Source organism: Coregonus clupeaformis, chromosome 24, assembly GCF_020615455.1.
Source record: "Coregonus clupeaformis isolate EN_2021a chromosome 24, ASM2061545v1, whole genome shotgun sequence".
NCBI lineage: Eukaryota > Metazoa > Chordata > Actinopteri > Salmoniformes > Salmonidae > Coregonus > Coregonus clupeaformis.
Genome location: NC_059215.1, coordinates 49,656,874 through 49,682,811, shown reverse-complemented (window position 1 = coordinate 49,682,811; position 25,938 = coordinate 49,656,874). Strand labels below are relative to the sequence as shown.

The 25,938-nt window shown below is 43.9% G+C and overlaps 1 protein-coding gene across 2 annotated transcripts in view; it reads right to left on the bottom strand.

Annotated features, from left to right (window-relative positions):
- Positions 1–25,938, bottom strand: part of LOC121537348 (copine-5-like) — a 199,091-nt gene that overhangs the window by 143,380 nt on the left and 29,773 nt on the right. Inside the window, exons 4-7 of one of the 2 annotated variants that reach the window (XM_041845000.2) lie at positions 14,562–14,665; positions 11,860–11,899; positions 10,995–11,009; positions 10,646–10,722 (exon numbers count right to left, since the gene is read on the bottom strand). In XM_041845000.2, the coding sequence (XP_041700934.1) occupies positions 10,646–10,722; positions 10,995–11,009; positions 11,860–11,899; positions 14,562–14,665 (236 nt within the window). Of the gene's footprint in view, positions 1–10,645; positions 10,726–10,994; positions 11,010–11,859; positions 11,900–14,561; positions 14,666–25,938 lie in introns of both variants that reach the window. The other variant, XM_041845001.2, reaches the window with a different exon arrangement.

Here is a 25,938-nt window from a genome sequence, read left to right as displayed (position 1 = left end):
GCCAGTAGCTCAAACAGACAGCTCGGTGCAACCAAAATGTCAACACCTCTCATAAACACAAGTATTGTTGAAGTCAATCTCTCCTCCACTTTGAGCCAGGAGAGATCGACATGCATATTATTAATATTAGCTCTCTGTGTTCATCCAAGGGCCACCCAATTGCAATTTTCCTAAGTCATTTTGTGTGGCACCTGACCATACGACTGAACAGTAGCCCAGGTGTGATAAAACTAGGGCCTGTAGGACCTGCCTTGTTGATTATCCTGTTAAGAAGGTAGAGCAGCACTTTATTATGGACATATTTCTCCCCATTTTAGCTACTGTTGTATCAATATGTTTTGACCATGACAGTTTGCAGTCCAGTTTACAGTTTAGTCACCTCAACTTGCTCAATTTCCACATTATTTATTACAAGATTTAGATGAGGTTTAGGGTTTAGTGAATGATTTGTCCCAAATACAATGCTTTTAGTTTTAGAAATATTTAGGACTAACTTATTCCTTACCACCCACTCTGAAACTAACTACAACTCTTTGTTAATTGTTGCAGTCATTTCAGTCGCTGCAATAGCTGACATGTATAGTGTTGAGTCATCCGCGTACATAAACACTCTGGCTTTACTCAAAGCCAGTGGCATGTCCTTAGTAAAGATTGAAAAAAGTAATGGGCCTAGACATCTGCCCTGGGGAATTCCTGATTCTACCTGGATTATGAATCAGTACAGCTGCGGGATTTCAGATCAGACAGAGTCTCTAATACGAACATGCCATGTTCAGCAGGTAACCCTATTAGAAAATACTATACCATTGTGTTGGCTTGAATTGGAATAGATACAAGATTGCCTAGAATTGAACCATTATGCATATGCCTCGAACAAGGATGTGGATTAAGACAAGTCAATAAGGGTTACCTGTTGTGGGCAAGGACTGATATACCATCATTTTTTGTAGTACCTCTTCAATACTAACACTCAGCATCCTAGCTCCTCTCCTGTTCGAGTGCAAACCATCTGAAATGAACTGAGGATGTTCCCAAAATAAATCCAAATTGTCAATAAAATCCAACGCTCTTTCGGGGCAGAGATTCAACTTCATCCAAGAGTCCAACAAAAATAGCCAGGAGAAACAATCAACTTCACCACCGTGTGTAGGAATAGGGCCAGAAAAGATAGTCCACTTGCCGGTAGCCATTAAACCAGTTAAATGTAACTAAATGTAATCAAAAATGTAATCTACGTAATCCCCAAAAGTAATTATTTATCATGAGAGGGCCATAAACAATAAATAGTAATGCTGCATACACCAAGAAAGGTTAAAATCTTACCTTTCTGGTCAAAATAGTTATAAATTGGTAGTGTAGTTACTTTGAGGACACAAGCTTAAGTACACAGTACAAATATGATACAAATATGAAATATTTTATATTATGTATTTCCTATTCAACAAAGCTGTATGAATAAGGCTTGAAATGACGTATATGCTTTCTAAATATAGTAAATCTAATTATAAAATGACTAACTATAAGATTTCACCTTCCTTGTAACTGTAAAATACATATTTGTATGTTTAGTGTTAGAGAAAATTTGCATATTTTCTAAATGTCTCTCTTGATTAAAATGTCTACAACCATCGCTGTGAACGTCTCACAGAGCTCTAGCTTAGCTTCCTAAACTCGTTAGGAACTCGCCTTTCATCTCATATTAATCTTGTCCATCTATTACAAACAGAAAGTGTTTTTTTTTTGTTTAAAATCTATGAATTATTTTAGATTAATGCTTTGGGACGTGTGGGACGTGGTCTTGGGGGGCTGCTCGGTGAAGTCAGGGGGGCTTAGAACCGTAAAACAGTTAGAGAGCCGCAGGAATGATTCTCCTCTCCTACTTATAACTCCATCCCCCTTTGCTTCCGATGGTGTAGAGCAAAACGCAGTAGATCTCCGGTTCTCGTTGGTGGGATGTGTTAATACGGGAAAGTGATCCAAGGTAGTATCCTCAGTAGTTACTGCAGAGGAACCCAATCTCATAGAGCATCCTGGATTTTCCTCTCGGGCCATTTAGAATTGACGCATCAAAAACAGCATGCAGTCTTGAAGTGTCCAGCCAGAGCGAGACGCTCTCCTAGGAACCTATTCTCCTCTAGTAGCTCAATGATCCGCTCCTTTGAGGCATGCCGCTGTTTGCATTTATCACAAGTGTACATCCCAGGAGGTTGGTGGCACCTTAATTGGGGAGAACGGGCTTGTGGTAATGACTGGAGCGGAATCAGTGGAATGGTATCAAATACATCAAACACATGGTCTCCAGGTTTTTTATTTATTTTTTTTTATTTCACCTTTATTTAACCAGGTAAACCAGTTGAGAACAAGTTCTCATTTACAACTGCGACCTGGCCAAGATAAAGCATAGCAGTGCGATAAAAACAACAACACAGAGTTACATATGGGGTAAAACAAAACAAAAATCAAAAAAATACAACAGAAATACAATTAATATACAGTGTGCAAATTTAGCAAGTTATGGAGGTAAGGCAATAAAATAGGCTATAGTGCAAAATAATTACAATTTAGTATTAACACTGGAATGATGTGCAAGAGATGATGTGCAAATAGAGATACTGGGGTACAGATGAGCAAAATAAATAACAATATAGGGATGAGGTAGTTGGGCGGGCTAATTTCAGATGGGCTGTGTACAGGTGCAGTGATCGGTAAGGTGCTCTGACAACTGATGCCTAAAGTTAGTGAGGGGAGATAAGCGTCTCCAGCTTCAGAGATTTTTGCAGTTTGTTCCAGTCATTGGCAGCAGAGAACTGGAAGGAATTGCGGCCAAAGGAGGTGTTGGCTTTGGGGATGACCAGTGAGATATACCCGCTGGAGCGCAGACTACGGGTGGGTGTTGCTATGGTGACCAATGAGCTAAGATAAGGCGGGGATTTGCCTAGCAGTGATTTATAGATGGCCTGGAGCCAGTGGGTTTGGCGACGAATATGTAGTGAGGACCAGCCAACAAGAGCGTACAGGTCACAGTGGTGGGTATTATATGGGGCTTTGGAGACAAAACGGATGGCACTGTGATAGACAACATCCAATTTGCTGAGTAGAGTGTTGGAGGCTATTTTGTAAATGACATCGCCGAAGTCAAGGATCGGTAGGATAGTCAGTTTTACAAGGGCATGTTTGGCAGCATGAGTGAAGGAGGCTTTGTTGCGAAATAGGAAACCGATTCTAGATTTAACTTTGGATTGGAGATTCTTAATGTGAGTCTGGAAGGAGAGTTTACAGTCTAACCAGACACCTAGATATTTGTAGTTGTCCACGTACTCTAGGTCAGACCCGTCTAGAGTAGTGATTCTAGTCGGGTGGGCGGGTGCAAGCAGCGTTCGGTTGAAGAGCATGCATTTTGTTTTACTAGTGTTTAAGAGCAGTTGGAGGCTACTGAAGGAGTGTTGTATGGAATTGAAGCTCGTTTGGAGGTTTGTTAACACAGTGTCCAATGAAGGGCCAGATGTATACAAAATGGTGTCGTCTGCGTGAGAGGTGGATCTGAGAGTCACCAGCAGCAAGAGCGACGTCATTGATATACACAGAGAAAAGAGTTGGCCCAAGAATTGAACCCTGTGGCACCCCCCATAGAGACTGCCATAGGTCCAGACAACAGGCCCTCCGATTTGACACATTGAACTCTATCTGAGAAGTAGTTGGTGAACCAGGCGAGGCAGTCATTTGAGAAACCAAGGCTATTTAGTCTGCCAATAAGAATGCGGTGGTTGACAGAGTCGAAAGCCTTGGCCAGGTCAATGAAAACGGCTGCACAGTACTGTCTATTATCGATCGCGGTTATAATATCATTTAGGACCTTGAGCGTGGCTGAAGTGCACCCATGACCAGCTCGAAACCGGATTGCATAGCAGAGAAGGTACGGTGGGATTCGAAATGGTTGGTGATCTGTTTGTTGACTTGGCTTTCAAAAACTTTTTGAAAGGCAGGGCAGGATGGATATGGGTCTGTAACAGTTTGGATCTAGAGTGTCACCCCCCTTTGAAGAGGGGGATGACCGCGGCAGCTTTCCAATCTCTGGGGATCTCAGACGTTACGAAAGAGAGGTTGAACAGGCTAGTAATAGGGGTTGCGACAATTTCGGCGGCTAGTTTTAGAAAGAAAGGGTCCAGATTGTCTAGTCCAGATGATTTGTAGGGGTCCAGATTTTGCAGCTCTTTTAGAACATCAGCTGTCTGGATTTGTGTGAAGGAGAAGCGGGGGGCATGGGCAAGTTGCAGCGGAGGGTGCAGAGCTGGTGGCCGGGGTAGTGGTAGCCAGGTGGAAAGCATGGCCAGCCGTAGCAAAATGCTTGTTGAAATTCTCGATTATTGTAGATTTATCGGTGGTGATAGTGTTTCCTAGCCTCAGTGCAGTGGGCAGCTGGGAGGAAGTGCTCTTATTTTCCATGGACTTTACAGTGTCCCAAAACTTTTTGGAGTTAGTGCTACAGGATGCAAATTTCTGTTTGAAAAAGTTAGCCTTTGCTTTCCTAACTGCTTGTGTATATTGGTTCCTAACTTCCCTGAAAAGTTGCATATCACGGGGGCTATTTGATGCTAATGCAGTACGCCACAGGATGTTTTTGTGCTGGTCAAGGGCAGTCAAGTCTGAGGAGAACCAGGGGCTGTATCTGTTCTTAGTTCTGTATTTTTTGAATGGGGCATGTCTATTTAAGATTGAGAGGAAATTACTTTTAAAGAACAACCAGGCATCCTCTACTGACGGAATGAGATCTATATCCATCCAGGATACCTGGGCCAGGTCAATTAGGAAGGCCTGCTCGCTGAAGTGTTTTTGGGGAGCGTTTGACAGTGATGAGGGTGGTCGTTTGACCGCGGACCCGTTACGGACGCAGGCAATAAGGCAGTGATCGCTGAGATCCTGGTTGAAGACAGCGGAGGTGTATTTAGAGGGTAAGTTAGTCAGGATGATATCTATGAGGGTACCCATGTTTACGGATTTAGGGTTGTACCTGGTAGGTTCGTTGATAATTTGCGTGAGGTTGAGGGCATCTAGCTTGGATTGTAGGATGGCTGGGGTATTAAGCATATCCCAATTTAGGTCACCAAGCAGTACGAACTCTGAGGATAGATGGGGGCAATCAGTTCACATATGGTGTCCAGGGCACAGCTGGGGGCTGAGGGGGTCTGTAGCAAGCGGCAACAGTGAGAGATTTATTTCTGGAAAGGTGGATTTTTAGAACTAAAAGCTCAAACTGTTTGGGCACAGACCTGGATAGTATGATAGAGCTCTGCAGGCTATCTCTACAGTAGATTGCAACTCCACCCCCTTTGGCAGTTCTATCTAGACGGAAAATGTTATAGTTGGGGATGGAAATTTCAGAATTTTTTGGTGGCCTTCCTAAGCCAGGATTCAGACACTGCTAGAACATCAGGGTTGGCGGAGTGTGCTAACGCAGTGAATAACTCAAACTTAGGAAGGAGGCTTCTGATATTTATGTGCAGAAAACCAAGACTTTTACGGTTACAGAAGTCAATAAATGATAGCTCCTGGGGAGTAGGAGTGATACTGGGGGCTGCAGGGCCTGGGTTAGCCTCTACATCACCAGAGGAACAGAGGAGGAGTAGAATAAGGATACGACTAAAGGCTTTAAGAACTGGTCTTCTAGTGCGTTGGGTACATAGAATAAAGGGGGCAGTTCTCCGGGCGTTGTAGAAAAGATTCAGGGCATTATGTACAGAAAAGGATATGGAAGGATATGAGTACAGTTCAGGTAATCCTAAGTGTTGGGTAACAATGAAAGAGATAGCATCATTGGAGGCATCGATTGAGCCGGTCTCGCGTGTATGGGGGGAACAAAGGAACTATATGAGACAGTTTGAGAGGGACTAGGGGTTCTACATTGAAATTGTATAATAAGAACTAACCCAAACAGCAATAGGCAAGGCATAATTGACATAGGAGAGAGGCATAAAGCAGTCACGTGTTATTAGAGAGAGCTAAGACACAACTGGAAATAGCGATAACGTTTGGGCTAAGACTAAACAGAAAAAACAGGACAGAGTACCGTGTAAAGGAACAGTCCAGCAGGCATCAGCTGTGCAGCTGAGTGATCATAAGGTCCAGTGAACAGCAATATGTGAGTCCGAGAGCAGTTCAAATTGGTGCTTCAGCACAGCTAGCAGGGAGCTAGCAGGCTAGCTCAAGGCTAACTGGTGCTTGCTATATGGCAATGGTATCAGCCAGCAACAGGTTGCAGCTAGCTAGCTGGTTGTGATGATCCGGCGCTAGGGTCCAGTGATTCCGGCAGAAAGTCCAATAAGCTATGGGTCGATAGCACGCTGGGTCGATAGCACGCTGTGCAGACTGGCCGACGAATTGTCCAGGCTAGCTAGAGCTGGCTGGTGGATAGTGTAGGCCACGGACAAAGATGAAGACGCTAACAGTGACTAATAACACGTAGCCATTTAGTTGCAGCTAGCTAGCTGGTTGTGATGATCCGGCGCTAGGGTCCAGTGATTCCGGCAGAAAGTCCAATAAGCTATGGGTCGATAGCACGCTGGGTCGATAGCACGCTGTGCAGACTGGCCGACGAATTGTCCAGGCTAGCTAGAGCTGGCTGGTGGATAGTGTAGGCCACGGACAGTGGTGGAGACGCTAACGGTAACTAATAGCAGGTAGCCAATTCAGATTACGGCTACACACGTTTCAGCTTACGGTTCTTGATGAAAGTTATAAAGAAATAATAGAATCCTTTCCACGTTGGGTGAGGCGGGTTGCAGGAGAGTATATTTAGTTAAAGAGTGAAAGTAAAAAATTTAGAAATATAGACAAAAAAAACAAGAAACGGGATATTTACACTGGACGAAAAATAAATAGTGTTTGATGCCATTCCATTTGCTCCGTTCCGGCCATTATTATGAGCCGTTCTCCCCTCAGCAGCCTCCACTGGTGCATCTCCGGATCCGACTGCAAAACAGAGGAGTCTGACATGCTTATACTCAGGTCAGAAACAGCTGTCCCGGCTACAAGAGCCAACCGTGATGTGAGACAAGCTTTACCGGTGACAGCCAAGTAACCTAGCTAGTCAGAGCTAGCCAGGGCTAGCCTGCTAATGTTAGCTCCAGGAGACGGTAAAATCCAGACGAACACGGTGTGTTAAGAACAGCACTAACACCATGGTCCCGAAATAAAACACTTAAAACAAAGGTTTAAAAAGTATACAATGTATAAATATAAAACGTGTAGCTAAGTCGTCTATACCAAACTTCCTGCTTCCTACTTCCTGCTTCCTGACACATCTGAGTAGAACAAGTTGTCAATCGATTATATTAGATCTGACCCCATTTAGTCAACTGGTCGATTGTTTTGGTCGATAGGCTGTTGGTCGTCTGAGATTTTTTTAGTCGAGCAGTCGCAAATATATATACATACATATTTTTATGGCACACGAGACACCTGTCTGATTCATGCCTGTCTCAGTGGACTAATCCATTGCGGAGGCACACCAGTATCCCCAGTAGTACATTTACCGTTAATTCCCATAATTTCAAATCTACAATGTTTGTTTGGTTACGGTAATTTCTGTTAATGTATTCAATATATTATTATTACATTATTTTATCGTTCTCATTGTCGGAGTGGACACGTTGTTTGAGGACCGCACAACCGAGGCTACACTTGTGAGGAACACGATCTGGTTTATTTCATTCCACTTACGAGTTGTCAATTTATTCATTGTCTTTTGTTTGTAGCGCTCCTGTCAATGTTGAGTAAGGACGCGCACCTGATTATGCATAGAAGTAGGCCCAGGCTACCTGGCCTGCGTGCAAATGTAGGCCTATAAATGTGCACATTTGGGGATCTGATAGTATTTCTGATTGTCTTAACTTACCACCACTGTGGACCTTCTCAAAGAAAAGTTTTCTTCACCTCAAGCAGCAAGTAAACAAAGTCTGTTTTTACATCCATTGAGAATGACAATAGTTTCTCAACGTAGCCTATTTGAAAAATCTTTCCAGCTCTTTCAATAACCACTCGGCGTGAAAGGGGAAAACAATATCATGCTCTGATCCTGTGGAAACGTCATAAAATACAATATTTTCTACCTCCAGGCTGCAATGTTTTAATTTTTGTGCTTTATGTAGGCTATTTTTACATAGTTAGCAATGACAATAGAAGTTACTTTTTTTAAAATTTTGATTAACCACATGATACTGATTTTGAAATACAAAGACTTTATTATAAATTAAATTAGACTGTTCCACGAAAATGTGCATATGAAAATCATAACTGGCACGCAGCTCAGTAGAAATACTTAGATACATTTGCACGCCAAATGGAAAAGGTTGCCTACCCCTGGTGTAGCCTATTAGCTTAATGGCAGAATCTGCCAAGGTCTGCAGCAGCAGGAGGAGGAGGGTCGGGATTTAGGCTATCTGGCTAGTCGGCTAGTTAGGCTATCTGGCTAGTCGGCTAGTTAGGCTATCTGGCTAGTCGGCTAGTTAGGCTATCTGGCTAGTCGGCTAGTTAGGCTATCTGGCTAGTCGGCTAGTTAGGCTATCTGGCTGAGTCGGCTGAGTTAGGCTATCTGGCTAGTCGCTAGTTGAGGCTATCTGGCTAGTCGGCTAGTTAGGCTATCTGGCTAGTCGGCTAGTTAGGCTATCTGGCTAGTCGGCTAGTTAGGCTATCTGGCTAGTCGGCTAGTTAGGCTATCTGGCTAGTCGGCTAGTTAGGCTATCTGGCTAGTCGGCTAGTTAGGCTATCTGGCTAGTCGGCTAGTTAGGCTATCTGGCTAGTCGGCTAGTTAGGCTATCTGGCTAGTCGGCTAGTTAGGCTATCTGGATCTCTGGCTCCCTCTTGTGTGTCTTAATTATTTAATCACAGTGTGCTTAAAGCATCAGACAAGCTCAGTAGCCGACATATAGTTGATTTTATTATAGGGTGTCTGTATAGGGAAAAAATACACGTTTTAAAATTTAGACCAATATTTTTTTTTTGTCGGGGACAGCCCTAGATTATATAGATCATTTTGGATCACTATCACTAGCTATTACTAGCTATCAGGGGGAAAAAACTGTCTAGGTAGCCATCTTGGTTTTTCTTACATGTACATGTACTACTACAGTTAAAAAGCATTGGAAAGGAAAGGAAAAGAAATGAAAAGAAAGGGGGATACCTAGTCATGCTCTCTGTCTCTCATGTTGGCTTCCAGCCACTCTACATGGCAGTGTGTGTCTATGAGAAGAGGGTGTCTCTCTGTCTCTCATGTTGGCTTCCAGCCACTCTACATGGCAGTCTATTAGAAGGTGTCTCTGCATGGCAGATTGCTCCCCTAATGACAGTAACAGTGTAAGTGCAGGCAGGCAGGCAGGCAGGCAGGCGCACCCACACATACAGGAAGCCCCCTGGTCCTGTTCAATTACTAGCGCCATCAACACACACCAGTCTAATCTGAACACATAAAGTACTCCACAGATGGCTATAGACGACAGTCATATTACTCCACAGATGGCTATAGACGACAGTCATATTACTCCACAGATGGCTATAGACGACAGTCATATTACTCCACAGATGGCTATAGACGACAGTCATATTACTCCACAGATGGCTATAGACGACAGTCATATTACTCCACAGATGGCTATAGACGACAGTCATATTACTCCACAGATGGCTATAGACGACAGTCATATTACTCCACAGATGGCTATAGACGACAGTCATATTACTCCACAGATGGCTATAGACGACAGTCATATTACTCCACAGATGGCTATAGACGACAGACATATTAATCATCATCCCAAGGCTAGAGTCTAGGGCAGCATCCCAAATGGTCTCCCATGCCCTTTATAGTGCACAAGTAGTGCACTATATAGGGAATATATACAGTATAGGAAATAGTGCAATTTGGGCAACTGGTGCAAGTACAATTTGGCTCCATGACTGAACACAGTTCAACTCTGAGGCGGAGCGAGGTCATTTCCTGTTTCAGTGTTACTGTTGATTGACCCAAGTGGTTGATTGCTAGGGAACTCTCTCTCCAAGAGCCACTGGGATGGTGAAGCAATGGAACGAGGGCCATGCATGCTAAATATACATGCAATGTTTAATTCTAAGACTAAGTGGTGTGATAATGTGTGGGTATTGGAACAGAACCAAGGCTTAGTTTAAGGTAGAGTCAGTGATACACGAAGTGAACAGCAATATGATTTCTGCTAAGACTAAGTGCGAGGTTAAACTTCTCTGCTGTTTTGGTCTCATAGCTATCACACTGTAGCAGATTGAAGCGCAGCCATGTACATGAGCAAATACTCTGTGATACTCTGTGAAACTCTGTGATACTCTGTGATACTCTGTGAAACTCTGTGATACTCTATGAAACTCTGTGATACTCTGTGATACTCTGTGAAACTCTGTGATACTCTGTGATACTCTGTGAAACTCTGTGAGTGCATCATCTTGCATCATCTTCATCTGCAAATTCTGCGGTTCATCCTGCTGCTCGTGGCAACGAGAGTCTCAGTTTAAGACCAATTATACTTACCCCAGGGCCACACAGCCTCAACCAATCAACCAATCAACCAATCAATCATCAACCAATCAACCAATCAACCAATCAATAAAGGGCAGCACTACTCACCCCAGGGGTTTCTCCAGTCGACTGGCGGGGGATCCTACGATCTCTCCCAGAGTACAGAACACCTGCCCCAAGAAGTCCTGCTGGGGGGGACAGGGGGTTGCGGGAGAGACGGAGGAGGGAGGCGTGACGGAGAAGGGGGTGTTAACGGGGAAACGGGGAGCAGGGAGAGACAGGTGAGAAAGGAGGGAGAGGAAGGATAGTGGGGGTTCAGGGGAGACGGGGGAGAGATGGGGGAGATGGGGTAACAAGGACAGATGGTGTGGTTAGGACGGAGTTAAACAGTGTGTTATAAGCTTTATTATAAGCATTGTTATGAGCATAAAGTTTGTCAGAGGAGTCAAACACGTACGTCAATGTCGGAGGGCTTCCAGGGAGAAGGAGGAAGAGGAGGAGGAGGAGGAGGAAGAGGAGGAGGAGGGGTACACCAGGCAGCAGCATAGACAACAACAATAACAGAGCATATCATGTAACAGAAGGCACAAGACTCAAACCACACAACACCGTTATCAAAACAAGGGCAAGAGAAAACAGGAGAGAGGGAGAGAAGAGGGTGGTAGAGAAATAAAGAGATAGAGAGCGAAACATTTTTTGTGTGTGTGTGTGAGAGGAGAGCAAGTAGTACAAAAGGGAGCACGAAATGATAAAATATAGTCATGACAAATGTGGAAATAATGATGAATATTCTGGTATTTTGCAAACTATTGGCTGCAGATATATTCTCATTGTGCATTCACTCATCATCATTACTTGTGAGTCCATTGCTAATAACATTGGAGTGCAATACATCATGCCTAGAAGTTAGGGAAATGGGTTTGACAAGCTTTGATAATGGTGTGACAAATCACAATGCTTCATTAAGTCATGAGTATGAACCAAATCTATGTATTTTTATGAAAGCTACTCAATATCAATACTTAAAGTAATATGTCATCTTTATTATACAAATGAAAAGGTGCATGGACAGACAGCAAGGCCACATCGTGAAACTTTGGGAAATAAGGCACTATTATTCACTATTTCCATCAAACAGTATATGTGTGCTTTAGGATGACATGGATTTTGATTAGCATAAAACAAAAATAAGGAATGGGATGCATTTCGAAATAAAAGTTCCCATTTTAAAAACAAAAGTTTCCATTCATAGAGGATAGATGGCAAAGTAAAAATCAAGCAACTAGAAGGCATGAGCACAGAGTGATAACTTTTTCACTTACATGCTTTGCCAGATCTGGACTTTTGGAATCGATATCATATCTGAAATCAGAAAGAAACACACATTAAAGTGGCAAGAGCTGACAGGAGCCGGAGAGAAAACTATTTGTGGCTTAACTGACTGGCGTTTGAACATTAACAAATAGAACCAAAGTGGCTTGATATCATTCCTGATACAATGACAATTGGACAGACAGAAAGCCACCCAAAAGTCAATTTATATTAAATTGAAATTGAAATGAAAATGTTTTTAACAGGTAAAACCATTTTTTTCACTTAATCCTTATACACTTCATGAATAAAGTCTATTTTCCTTTCACTATTGTCCAAGACTAGGCTGCTGTCACTCACCCATTCACTTTAGAAACAATAACGTTTAAAAAAATGTCTTAGCAGCTGCTGCCGGTGATAAACTTTGGCTAAAAGTCCACCCCTCCTCATCCCCCCCATTCCTGAGGAGGTACTGTATACGTAAAGGACCCAAATGAAGTTATTTAGTCACAGTATATCCTCTGAGACGTTCAGCAGAGGAATAATTACAGAGCTACATACAGTAGGACTAATTACAAAGATACTGAGGACTAACTACAGAGCTACAGAGGACTGATGACAAAGCTACAGAAGACTGATGACAGAGCTACAGAAGACTGATGACAGAGCTACAGAAGACTGATGACAGAGATACAGAGGACTGATGACAGAGCTACAGAGGACTGATGACAGAGCTACAGAGGACTGATGACAAAGCTACAGAAGACTGATGACAGAGCTACAGAAGACTGATGACAGAGCTACAGAATACTGATGACAGAGCTACAGAGGACTGATGACAGAGCTACAGAAGACTGATGACAGACCTACAGAGGACTGATGACAAAGCTACAGAAGACTGATGACAGAGCTACAGAGGACTGATGACAAAGCTACAGAAGACTGATGACAGAGCTACAGAAGACTGATGACAGAGCTACAGAATACTGATGACAGAGCTACAGAGGACTGATGACAGAGCTACAGAAGACTGATGACAGAGCTACAGAGGACTGATGACAGAGCTACAGAAGACTGATGACAGAGCTACAGAAGACTGATGACAGAGCTACAGAGGACTGATGACAGAGCTACAAAGGACTAAATACATAGCTACAGAGGACTACATACAGAGCTACAGAATACTGATGACAGAGATACAGAAGACTGATGACAGAGATACAGAGGACTGATGACAGAGCTACAGAAGACTGATGACAGAGCTACAGAAGACTGATGACAGAGCTACAGAGGACTGATGACAGAGATACAAAGGACTAAATACAGAGCTACAGAGGACTAAATACAGAGCTACAGAAGACTGATGACAGAGCTACAGAAGACTGATGACAGAGAACAGAGGACTGATGACAGAGATACAGAAGACTGATGACAGAGCTACAGAGGACTGATGACAGAGATACAGAGGACTGATGACAGAGATACAGAAGACTGATGACAGAGCTACAGAAGACTGATGACAGAGCTACAGAGGTCTGATGACAGAGCTACAGAGGACTAATTACAGAGCTACAGAGGCTGGATATGTACAGAGGGAGTCTGTGGCGGTGGATATGTAGCTAGCTACTGAAGTCCATTAGGACCTTTGTCTCTACACGGTAGAAAGCAAAAGATAATGTTAGACAGACTATAGTTATGTTCTTATACATATCTTTCCCCTTGTTGAGGTGCGCTGAGGTGAGGTACAGAGGGAGTTAAGGGAGTAAGGAAATGATTCTGTCTCCATTCTCAAAGCCTCTTAATAAAGTGTCACCTCTGCCCTGCACTCTGATTGGGCCTTTCAAGACGACGAGAGGGGCTGTTCCAGAAGAGGAGGAGGAGGGGGAGGAGGGAGGAGGGAGGGAGCAGAGAGTGAGGATATAGTAGGTAGGATGGAGGAGGTGGGAGGAGGGAGGAGGAGGGAGGAGGAGGGAGGAGGGGAGGGGGAGGAGGAGGAGGGAGGAGGGAGGAGGGAGGGAGGAGGAGGAGGGAGGAGGGAGGGAGAGGAGGGAGGAGGAGGGAGGAGGGAGGGAGGAGGGAGGAGGGAGGAGGAGGGAGGAGGGGGGGGAGGGAGGAGGAGGGAGGGAGGAGGAGGAGGGGGGGAGGGAGGGGAGGGAGGGGGAGGGGGGGGGGGGGGGGGGGAGGGGGGGGTGAGGAGGGGGGGGGGGGGGGGAGGGGGAGGAGGAGGAGGAGGAGGAGGAAGAGGGGAGGGGAGGAGGAGGAGGAGGAGGAGGAGGAGGGAGGAGGAGGGAGGACTGTAATTCTTATGGGACTCTGCTGGGACTTCAGACAGTGAGGAGAGTGAGGCTAAAACACTGATCATTCTTTTATACCTGTCTCACTTCCTCCTAATCTCAACAACACATGACAATCAAGACAGGGCAGAATACTGATTAATGATTTATTACACAGGAGAGAGATGGAGAGGTGGTGAATGAAGGGGAGAAAAGAGGGCAAGAAGGGAGAGAGAGAAGGAGAGAGTAGGAGGAGCAGAAGGAGGGGAGAGATTAAGGAGAAAGAGAGAGAGAGGAGAGAGAGAAAGAGAGCAAGAGAAAGATAGGAGGATGGAAAGGAAGGGTTGGTTGGGCACATCACATGTAAAACTAACACACCCTCCCTACCTGTCTGCCTGGTGAGTCCTCGGAGGACCAGATCAAAGAGAATAACTACTCACACGTCAAAGCGTAGATTCTGCTTCTCCTCAAAGAAGTAGTCCAGGATGTACTTCCTGACAAAGTCTGGGTTTAGAGTGTTGTCAATCACCTCTGTTCTCCCAAACTAGAAGAGGACAGAGAATGAGGGAAGGGGGAAAGAGAGATATGGAGAGAGAGTTGGTTTGTAACAAAATAATCATAAACTTTTATGCAGTTAGTAAGAAAGCAGCCCGACATTCCTCTCCTCTCTGTCCTCTCCTCTCTCTCCTCTCTCTCCTCTCTCTCCTGTCTCTCCTCTCATTCCACTCTCTCTCCTCTCCTCTCTCCTCTCCTCTCGTCTTGTCTCCTCTTGCTCCTCTCCTCTCCTCTCCTCTCCTCTCCTCTCCTCTCCTCTCCTCTCCTCTCCTCTCCTCTCCTCTCTCTCCTCTCCTCTCCTCTCCTCTCCTCTCCTCTCTCTCTCTCCTCTCTCTTCCTCTCCTCCTCTCCTCTCCTCCTCTCCTCTCCTCTCCTCTCTCTCCTCTCCTCTCCTCTCTCTCCTCCCTCTCCTCTCCTCTCCTCTCCTCTCCGCTCCTCTCCGCTCCTCTCACTCCTCTCTCTCTCCTCTCTTCTTCTCTCTCTCCTCTCTTTCCTCTCTCCTCTCTCTCATCTCTTTCCTCTCTCTCCTCTCTTTCCTCTCTCCTTTCCTCTCCTCTCTCTCCTCTCCTCTCTCTCCCTCTCCTCTCTCTCCTCTCCTCTCCTCTCTCTCCTCTCTCTCCTCTCTCCTCTCCTCTCCTCTCTCTCCTCTCTTTCCTCTCCTCTCCCTCCTCTCCTCCCCTCTCCTCCCTCTCCTCCTCTCCTCTCCTCTCCTCTCCTCTCCTCTCTCTCCTCTCCTCTCCTCTCCTCTCCTCTCCTCTCTCTCTCTCTCCTCTCCCCTCTCCTCTCCTCTCCTCTCCTCTCTCTCCTCTCCCTCTCCTCTCCTCTCCCTCTCCTCTCCTCTCCCTCTCTCTCCTCTCCTCTCTCCCTCTCCTCTCCCTCTCTCCTCTCCTCTCCTCTCTCTCTCTCCTCTCCCTCTCCTTCCTCCTCTCTCTCCTCTCCTCTCCTCCTCTCTCTCCTCTCTCTCCTCTCTCCTCTCTCTCTCCCTCTCCTCTCTCTCCTCTCCCTCCTCTCCTCCTCTCCCTCCTCTCTCCTCTCCTCTCCTCTCTCTCCTCTCTTCTCCTGTCCTCTCCTCTCCTCTCCTCTCTCTCCTCTCCTCTTCTCTCTCTCCTCTTTCCTCTCTCTCCTCTCCTTTCCTCTCTCCTATCCTCTCTCTCCTCTCCTGTCTCCCCTCTCCTCTCTCTCCTCTCTCCTCATCTCTCTCCTCTCGTCTCGTCTCCTCTCCTCTCTCTCCTCTCTCTCCTTTCCTCTCCTCTCCATCCTCTCCCTCCTCTCTCTCTCCTCTCCTCTCTTGTATCTTGTAGACACTCAGCAGCAGATAAACACAGCATGTAACAAAACACTGATACACTAATTTAAAATACAACGATATACAAACAATACAATGGCTGGATGCTGACTGGGAGCTCTCAGCTCATCTGTCTTGTAAAGTGGAACAGGAAACTATCCTCATTGAGTTTAATTACAGCCAGTTAATTAATACCGACTCTCTCTCTCGCTCTCTCTCTCTCTCTCTCTCTCTCTCTCTCTCTCTCTCTCTCTCTCTCTCTCTCTCTCTCTCTCTCTCTCTCTCGCTCTCTCTCTCTCTCTCTCTCTCTCTCTCGCTCTCTCTCGCGCTTTTCTCTCTCTCTCTCTCTCTCTCTCTCTCTCTCTCTCGCTCTCTCTCGCTCTCTCTCTCTCTCTCTCTCTCTCTCTCTCTCTCTCTCTCTCTCTCTCTCTCTCTCTCTCTCTCTCTCTCTCTCTCTCTCTCTCTCTCTCTCTCTCTCTCTCTCTCTCTCTCTCTCTCTCTCTCTGTCTCTTTGTCTGTCTCTCTCTCTCTCTGTCTCTTTTCCTTTTTTTAGCCTGTCTCTCTATCATGACTGGCTCTCACGGCAGTCAGTCGCCTCTACTTCCTCTCAGTGTGACACAACAGAAACACTTGCCTGTATGTACAGGGAAAGAAAAACAGAACAAAGTCACCGTATTTACTTTAATTTCATGTGAAGTAAAGCATGTTTTTTATATTTATTTATTTCACCTTTATTTAACCAGGTTAGGCCAGTTGAGAACAAGTTCTCATTTTCAATTGCGACCTGGCCAAGATAAAGCAAAGCAGTGCGATAAAAAACAACAACACAGAATTACATATGGGGTAAAACAAAACATAGTCAAAAATACAACAGAAAATATATATACAGTGTGTGCAAATGTAGCAAGTTATGGAGGTAAGGCAATAAATAGGCCATAGTGCAAAATAATTACAATTTAGTATTACCACTGGAATGATAGATGTGCAAGAGATGATGCAAATGAGCAAAATAAATAACAATATGGGGATGAGGTAATTGGGTGGGCTAATTTCAGATGGGCTGTGTACAGGTGCAGTGATCGGTAAGGTGCTCTGACAACTGATGCTTAAAGTTAGTGAGGGAGATAAGAGTCTCCAGCTTCATAGATTTTTGCAGTTCGTTCCAGTCATTGGCAGCAGAGAACAGGAAGGAATGGCGGCCAAAGGAGGTGTTGGCTTTGGGGATGACCAGTGAGATATACCTGCTGGAGCGCAGACTACGGGTGGGTGTTGCTATGGTGACCAATGAGCTAAGATAAGGCGGGGATTTGCCTAGCAGTGATTTATAGATGACCTGGAGCCAGTGGGTTTGGCGACGAATATGTAGTCAGGACCAGCCAACAAGAGTGTACAGGTCACAGTGGTGGGTAGTATATGGGGCTTTGGTGACAAAACGGATGGCACTGTGATAGACTACATCCAATTTGCTGAGTAGAGTGTTGGAGGCTATTTTGTAAATTACATCGCCGAAATCAAGGATCGGTAGGATAGTCAGTTTAACGAGGGCATGTTTGGCAGCATGAGTGAAGGAGGCTTTGTTTGAAATAGGAAGCCGATTCTAGATGTAACTTTGGATTGGAGATGCTTAATGTGAGTCTGGAAGGATAGTTTACAGTCTAACCAGACACCTAGATATTTGTAGTTGTCCACATACTCTAGGTCAGACCTGCCGAGAGTAGTGATTCTAGTCGGGTGGGCGGGTGCCAGCAGCGTTCGATTGAAGAGCATGCATTTAGTTTTACTAGTGTTTAGGAGCAGTTGGAGGCTACGGAAGGAGTGCTGTATGGCAGTGAAGCTCGTTTGGAGGTTTGTTAACACAGTGTCCAATGAAGGGCCAGATGTATACAAAATGGTGCCGTCTGCGTAGAGCTGGATCTGAGAGTCACCAGCAGCAAGAGCGACATCATTGATATACACAGAGAAAAGAGTCGGCCCGAGAATTGAACCCTGTGGCACCCCCATAGAGACTGCAATAGGTCCAGACAACAGGCCCTCCGATTTGACACATTTAACTCTATCTGAGAAGTGGTTGGTGAACCAGGCGAGGCAGTCATTTGAGAAACCAAGGCTATTTAGTCTGCCAATAAATGCGGTGGTTGACAGAGTCGAAAGCCTTGGCCAGGTCGATGAAGACGGCTGCAGAGTACTGTCTATTATCGATCGCGGTTATAATATCGTTTAGGACCTTGAGCGTGGCTGAAGTGCACCCATGACCAGCTCGGAAACCGGATTGCATAGCGGAGCAGGTACAGTGGGATTCGAAATGGTCTGTGATCTGTTTGTTAAACTTGGCTTTCAAAAACTTTCGAAAGGCAGGGCAGGATGGATATAGGTCTGTAACGGTTTGGATCTAGAGTGTCACCCCCTTCGAAGAGGGGGATGACCGCGGCAGCTTTCCAATCTCTGGGGATCTCAGACGTTACGAAAGAGAGGTTGAACAGGCTAGTAAAGCATGTGAAATAAAGCGTGAGAGGATGAGGTGCGGTAATTGTAATAGTACAGTGAGGTGTCCTGTGGTGCTCAAACTACTCTCTGATGCTGTAATGTGTGCGTGAGTGTGTGTGTGTGTGTGTGTGTGTGTGTGTGTGTGTGTGTGTGTGTGTGGCGTGTGTGTGGTGTGCGTGTGTGTGCGTGTGTGTGGTGTGCGTGTGTGTGTGTGTGTGTGTGTGTGTGTGTGTGTGTGTGTGTGTGTGTGTGTGTGTGTGTGCGTGTGTGTGGTGTGCGTGTGTGTGCGTGTGTGTGTATGATGGTGTTGTGCTGAAAAGCACACACACACACGCTTGCAAGGACACACACACACACACACACACGCACACACACTCCTGTGCTGCGGTTAGTTTGTTCCCTCAGCTAATTGTGTCTATTATGAATAATGCATGTTGAGAGGCCTAGCTGAGGCTTGAGATGAAGATGAATAAATGATGGGCCAGTAGAAAGTGTTACTTACCATAAACTGACAGAGATAATTAATCATTACAGAGTTAGGTCTTAATGAGCAGTCTTAATGATACAGTACTGCAGTCTGTTATACTACAGAGTACTGCAGTCTGTTATACTACAGAGTACTGCAGTATGTTATACTACAGAGTACTGCAGTCGGTTATACTACAGAGTACTGCAGTCTGTTATACTACAGAGTACTGCAGTCTGTAATACTACAGAGTACTGCAGTCTGTTATACTACAGAGTACTGCAGTCTGTTATACTACAGAGTACTGCAGTCGGTTATACTACAGAGTACTGCAGTCTGTTATACTACAGAGTACTGCAGTCTGTTATACTACAGAGTACTGCAGTCTGTTATACTACACAGTACTGTAGTTAGGGTTGTGGAGGTCATGAACATTTGTCAGCCGGTTATTGTCATGCAAAAGACTGCCGGTCTCACGGTAATTACCATGAATTAACATAAACACGTTTAGCATCTCCTGGCCTCCATGCATACAAGCCTCTGATGCAGACCTTTGGAACATCTGCATTTAGAAAAGTCTAATAAATCAATGTAATACACAACACCACAATAAATCCGTTATTTATTTTAGGCAGGTCTAAAGAGACATTACGATATGAAGAAAATGTATTTCCGAAGAACAGAATATGAGTTGGCCTACTTACTGTATGTTATCTGGCTATGCTCCATGCCATAGGCTGTAGGCTAGTTCATTTAGCTGACAAGATATGCATATAAGTGCCATTATTTTATATTTTATGATTTTATAGTGAGAAGGATATAAATGAACTTAGCTGAATAAAAGAGAAAGGATATTTTTCCCATTCAGGAGCGAGTGCACATATGAAGTGGCTATGTTGAGCGTAAAAGTGATCATTTGAAACAGGTCCTAGCAGCTAGATTTAGAGTTATTTGGCAACTTTAGTTGTGAATGATACAAACCTTAGAATGTCTTAGAAATCAAAACATATATGGGCTGCATGATGCGACTACAGGATACTGATGATTTGAAAAAGCTTGCGCTCTGTTCCTTGCCTCAGGCTGCACAGCTGTTCTCTCAAGCGATCATATTTTCACCATCAGACCATTCTCAATTTAATCTGGTCTTTACTAATATGTAAAATTAGTTTAGATTTAGAATGGCCCATTATTAAATGAACAGGAACAGGGGCAAGGGGAAAAAGACGTCATCTATGCACTCCAATATTGAATGGAGGCCGCGCGCTTTCCCGCTGGTCCGTTTTTCAAATGATGCATGGTAGGCTACTTCGGTTTTATAGCAGAGCTTTGCTCAATATGAGCATCTGAGAAATCAATATAGGAACACTTATTTCACTCCACACATCAACCACTGTTTGAGGATGATGCTCTCGCTGCGCGACAGGTGATATTCCGCCCAAACTGTATGCCATGGGCTCTCCACCCTTGTTCCTGCAGCTACCCAGTGCTTAATTAGGGAAACCAAGTGAAATCTGTTCAGGAACATCGATAGTAATGTTTTCGCAAACAAAGCATATTTCACTAAACAGTTGACAGCCCGTCTGCGCGCTCGAGAAAGGAATAAAGGAGAGAGGAGGAGAAGATGGAAACGCATGGTGATGAGATATTCTGAATAGCTAAAGGTAACGTGTCACTCAATTAACATGAAAATATAAACAATTCCATATTACTAGGCTATTCAAAATCAAATACAAATTCACTGTAATCATAGGCTACCTGTAAGCCGCCTTGCACAATCAACGAACCAACGGCATCGCCTAGGGCTCTACGTTTTCTCCCAGACATTTGGAGCAGCGTATCATAAAGGTAGCCAGTTCATCCAGTATGCATAATAATACAGTCCACACTCAAAGGCAATTACTCAAATTGTGTTTAACTGTGGAGTATAGGCTAGAACAATTATGTACCAAAGACATCTTAAATCAGTTTTGTTTTATGTTTTTCTGCCATGCATAATATGCAGTAGGCTATGTAATATGTAACGGCACAATCATTATTTTAATTCAGATTTTTTTTGGGGGGGGATATGCATAAGCTCTAATATGCATATGGGTGTTTTGAATTAATCATCACTATTTCGTGGTGTTAGGCTTTGAAACAACATCCACAACCACAATGTTTTACACTCAGTTTGAACCTGCTGTTGAACGTCTTTCTTCAAATTGATCAACAGTCTGTTAAACTAGAAAGTACTGCAGTCTATTATAAGACACAGTACTGCAGTCTATTATATGACACAGTACTGCAGTCTGTTATACTATAAAGTACTGCAGTCTATTAAACTATACAGTACTGCTGTCTGTTATACTAGAGAGTACTGCAGTCTATTATATGACAGAGTACTGCAGTCTGCTATACTATACAGTACTGCAGTCTGTTATACTATACAGTATTGCAGTCTGTTATACTATACAGTACTGCAGTCTATTAAACTATACAGTACTGCTGTCTATTATACTATACAGTACTGCAGTCTATTATACGACACAGTACTGCAGTCTATTATACTATACAGTACTTCAGTCTATAATATGACACAGTACTGCAGTTTATTACACTATACAGTACTGCTGTCTATTATCCTATACAGTATTGCAGTCTGTTATACTATACAGTACTACAGTCTATAATACGACACATACAGTACTGTATTTTAGACTTTATATTTTGTTTACCCCATATGTAACTCTGTGTTGTTGTTTTTTATCGCACTGCTTTGCTTTATCTTGGCCAGGTCACAGTTGTAAATGAGAACTTGTTCTCTACTGGTTTACCTGGTTAAATAATGGTTAAATAAAATAAAATAAAAAATAAACAGTACTGCAGTCTATTATACGACACAGTACTGCAGTCTATTATACTATACAGTACTGCAGTCTGTTATACTAAACAGTACTGCAGTCTGTTATACTACAGAGTACTGCAGTATGGTATAGTATACAGTACTGCAGTATGTTATACTATACATTACTGCAGTATGTTATGCTATACAGTATTGCAGTCTGTTATACTATACAGTACTGCAGTATGTTATTTTGACACAATACTGCAGTCTGTTATACGTCACAGTACTGCAGTCTGTTATACTATACAGTACTGCAGTATGTTATACTGTACAGTACTGCAGTCTGTTATACTATACAGTACTGCAGTCTGTTATACTATACAGTACTGCAGTCTGTTATACTACACAGTACTACAGTATGTTATACTATACAGTACTGCAGCATGTTATACTATAAAGTACTGCAGTATGTTATACTGTACAGTACTGCAGTCTGTTATACTATAAAGTACTGCAGTATGTTATACTATACAGTACTGCAGTCTATTATACTATACAGTACTGCAGTCTATTAAACTATACAGTACTGCAGTCTATTAAACTATACAGTACTGCAGTCTATTATACTATACAGTACTGCAGTCTATTATACGACACAGTACTGCAGTCTGTTATACTATACAGTACTGCAGTCTATAATACGACACAGTACTGCAGTCTATTATACTATACAGTACTGCAGTATGTTATACTAAACAGTACTGCAGTATGTTCTACTATAAAGTACTGCAGTATGTTATAGTATACAGTACTGCAGTATGTTATACTATACATTACTGCAGTATGTTATGCTATACATTATTGCAGTCTGTTATACTATACAGTACTGCAGTATGTTATTTTGACACAATACTGCAGTCTGTTATATGACACAGTACTGCAGTCTGTTATACTATACAGTACTGCAGTCTGTTATACTATAAAGTACTGCAGTATGTTATACTGTACAGTACTGCAGTCTGTTATACTATACAGTACTGCAGTCTGTTATACTATACAGTACTGCAGTTTTTTATACTACACAGTACTGCAGTATGTTATACTATACAGTACTGCAGTATGTTATACGACACAGTACTGCAGTCTGTTAAACGACACAGTACTGCAGTCTGTTATACGACACAGTACTGCAGTATGTTATTTTGACACAATACTGCAGTCTGTTATACGACACAGTACTGCAGTCTGTTATACTATAAAGTACTGCAGTATGTTATACTGTACAGTACTGCAGTCTGTTACCCTATACAGTACTGCATTCTGTTATACTATACAGTACTGCAGTCTGTTATACTACACAGTACTGCAGTATGTTATACTATACAGTACTGCAGTATGTTATACGACACAGTACTGCAGTCTGTTATACGACACAGTACTGCAGTCTGTTATACGACACAGTACTGCAGTCTGTTATACCATACAGTGCTGCAGTCTGTTATACTATACAGTACTGCAGTCTGTTATACTATACAGTACTGCAGTATGCTATACTATACAGTACTGCAGTCTATCTGTTATACCAAGCTCACACACGCATATCTGTTGTTATAGATACAGGATATTGGTGAGAAACTCACTGCACTTCCTTGTCACAGGGGTACCGGTATGGGGGAACTAAAGGATGTTCCTTTCTATCTCTCTCTTATTCTGTCCATCTCTGAGCTAACTGTAGATTTAGGACCTGTCAAGAAGAATACGTATCTGTCTCAAGGACAGGACAGGGGCTCAAGGTAGAGGTAGAGATGGTCGCAGAAGGTCAGAAGCAAACCCAAGTCCTAACTTGGGCAAAGGTAAAATAATCCTCACCCAAGCGAAGACTCTTCGCCTTATCCAGAGTAATATAGGTAGCTCTGGCACTGAGCCTTATCTACCTGAGGAAATAACAGCCTAACCTAGATGTGCCCTCTGGCTCTGCACAGCGGGTGTCTAAAGCTTAGAGCTGCACTACCATTACCTGTCAACCCTAGACAGACAAACCCTGCTGTGGGGATGTCTGATCTTAGGGGTCCTGCTCTTTGTGGCTGTGCACCTCTCTCTGCTGCCTCGCTAACCTGAACTAGAAGACATTGTGGGGAGAGCCTCAGCCTTCTCCCTGACTTTTAAGAATAGAATACATTGTGGGGAGAGATGTCAATCAGACTCTGCCCCTCTAACCTCAACTACAACACATTGTTATAATAAGTCAAGGGGTATGAATACTTTCTGAAGGCAGTGTACATTGTGGGGAGAGATGTCGTTCAGACTCTGCCCCTCTATCCGTAAAGGGGCAATCTGGGATTCGAAAAACAACAAAGCGGTCACACCCAGCCACTTGTTTTGGTAAACAGTTCAGGGATGGCGCTGGAGAAGGGAATGTACCAATCCCAGATTGCCCCTTTAACTGGAATACATTGTGGGGAGGAGTTGTTGGATAAATCCTCCTCCGATGCATTCTCTCTAACCTTAACCAGAATACATTGTGGGGAGGAGATGTGGAGATGTGGGAGAATCCAACTGGGAATAACAGTAACGTATAATGTGATTTATGTCAGATTCAGCCTACAATGCCTTGTTTCTAACCTTAACCAGAATTCATTGTGGGGATGAGCTGTGGAGATGTGGGAGAATCCAACTGGGAATAACAGTAACGTATAATGTGATTTATGTCAGATTCAGTCTCCGATGCCTTCTCTCTAACCTTAACCAGAATACACTGTGGGGAGGAGCTGTGGAGATGTTGAGATGTGGAGATGTGGAGATGTGGGAGAATCCAACTGGGAACATTGTAAGATGAATGTGATTTATTTAAAGCCTGGACCAGTAGACCTGGGAGTCTGAACTACAGGGAACCACAGGGAGTCTGAACTACAGGGAGTCTGGACTACAGGGAATCACAGGGAGTCTGAACTACAGGTAATCACAGGGAGTCTGAACTACAGGGAGTCTGAACTACAGGTAATCACAGGGAGTCTGAACTACAGGGAGTCTGGACTACAGGGAATCACAGGGAGTCTGAACTACAGGGAGTCTGGACTACAGGGAATCACAGGGAGTCTGAACTACAGGGAGTCTGGACTACAGGGAATCACAGGGAGTCTGAACTACAGGGAGTCTGAACTACAGGTAATCACAGGGAGTCTGAACTACAGGGAGTCTGAACTACAGGTAATCACAGGGAGTCTGAAATACAGGGAGTCTGAACTACAGGTAATCACAGGGAGTCTGAAATACAGGGAGTCTGAACTACAGGTAATCACAGGGAGTCTGAACTACAGGGAACAACAGGGAGTCTGTACCAGGAAAACCACTTATTAAGTCACTAACTACATCAATATATATGTCAGCTCAGCTGGATGGTATGGAATAGATAATGGGGTAATTATACATTTGAATTGTCCCATACATTATATATTAAAGCAAGTATTCTGTAGATCCATCTTGGGGTCTGGAAGGTAATCTCATCTCAGTACAATATGAGGTGATTGACTGACCAACATAGCCCAACCTATTGGACAACAAAATGGCGACTACAAAATGAATCAGAGAGCCACTGTCTGTCATGAACCCTGAAAAACCACTTACTGCAATCACAACTAAGTTTTAAAGTGTACTGTAGGTAGCACTTTCCCTTCATCACAGAACTAACAACAATAGTGTCCACGTATTGCATTCCTCATCCTTCAAGGTAATTAGTATGGCGGTACTAGACGGAGCAGTATTATGGAGGTACTAGATGGAGCAGTATTATGGAGGTACTAGATGGAGCAGTAGTATGGAGGCACTAGATGGAGCAGTAGTATAGAGGTACTAGATGGAGCAGTAGTATGGAGGTACTAGATGGAGCAGTATTATGGAGGTACTAGATGGAGCAGTAGTATGGAGGTACTAGATGGAGCAGTGTTATGGAGGTACTAGATGGAGCAGTAGTATAGAGGTACTAGATGGAGCAGTAGTATGGAGGTACTAGATGGAGCAGTATTATGGAGGTACTAGATGGAGCAGTAGTATGGAGGTACTAGATGGAGCAGTAGTATGGAGGTACTAGATGGAGCAGTAGTATAGAGGTACTAGATGGAGCAGTAGTATGGAGGTACTAGATGGAGCAGTAGTATGGAGGTACTAGATGGAGCAGTAGTATAGAGGTACTAGATGGAGCAGTAG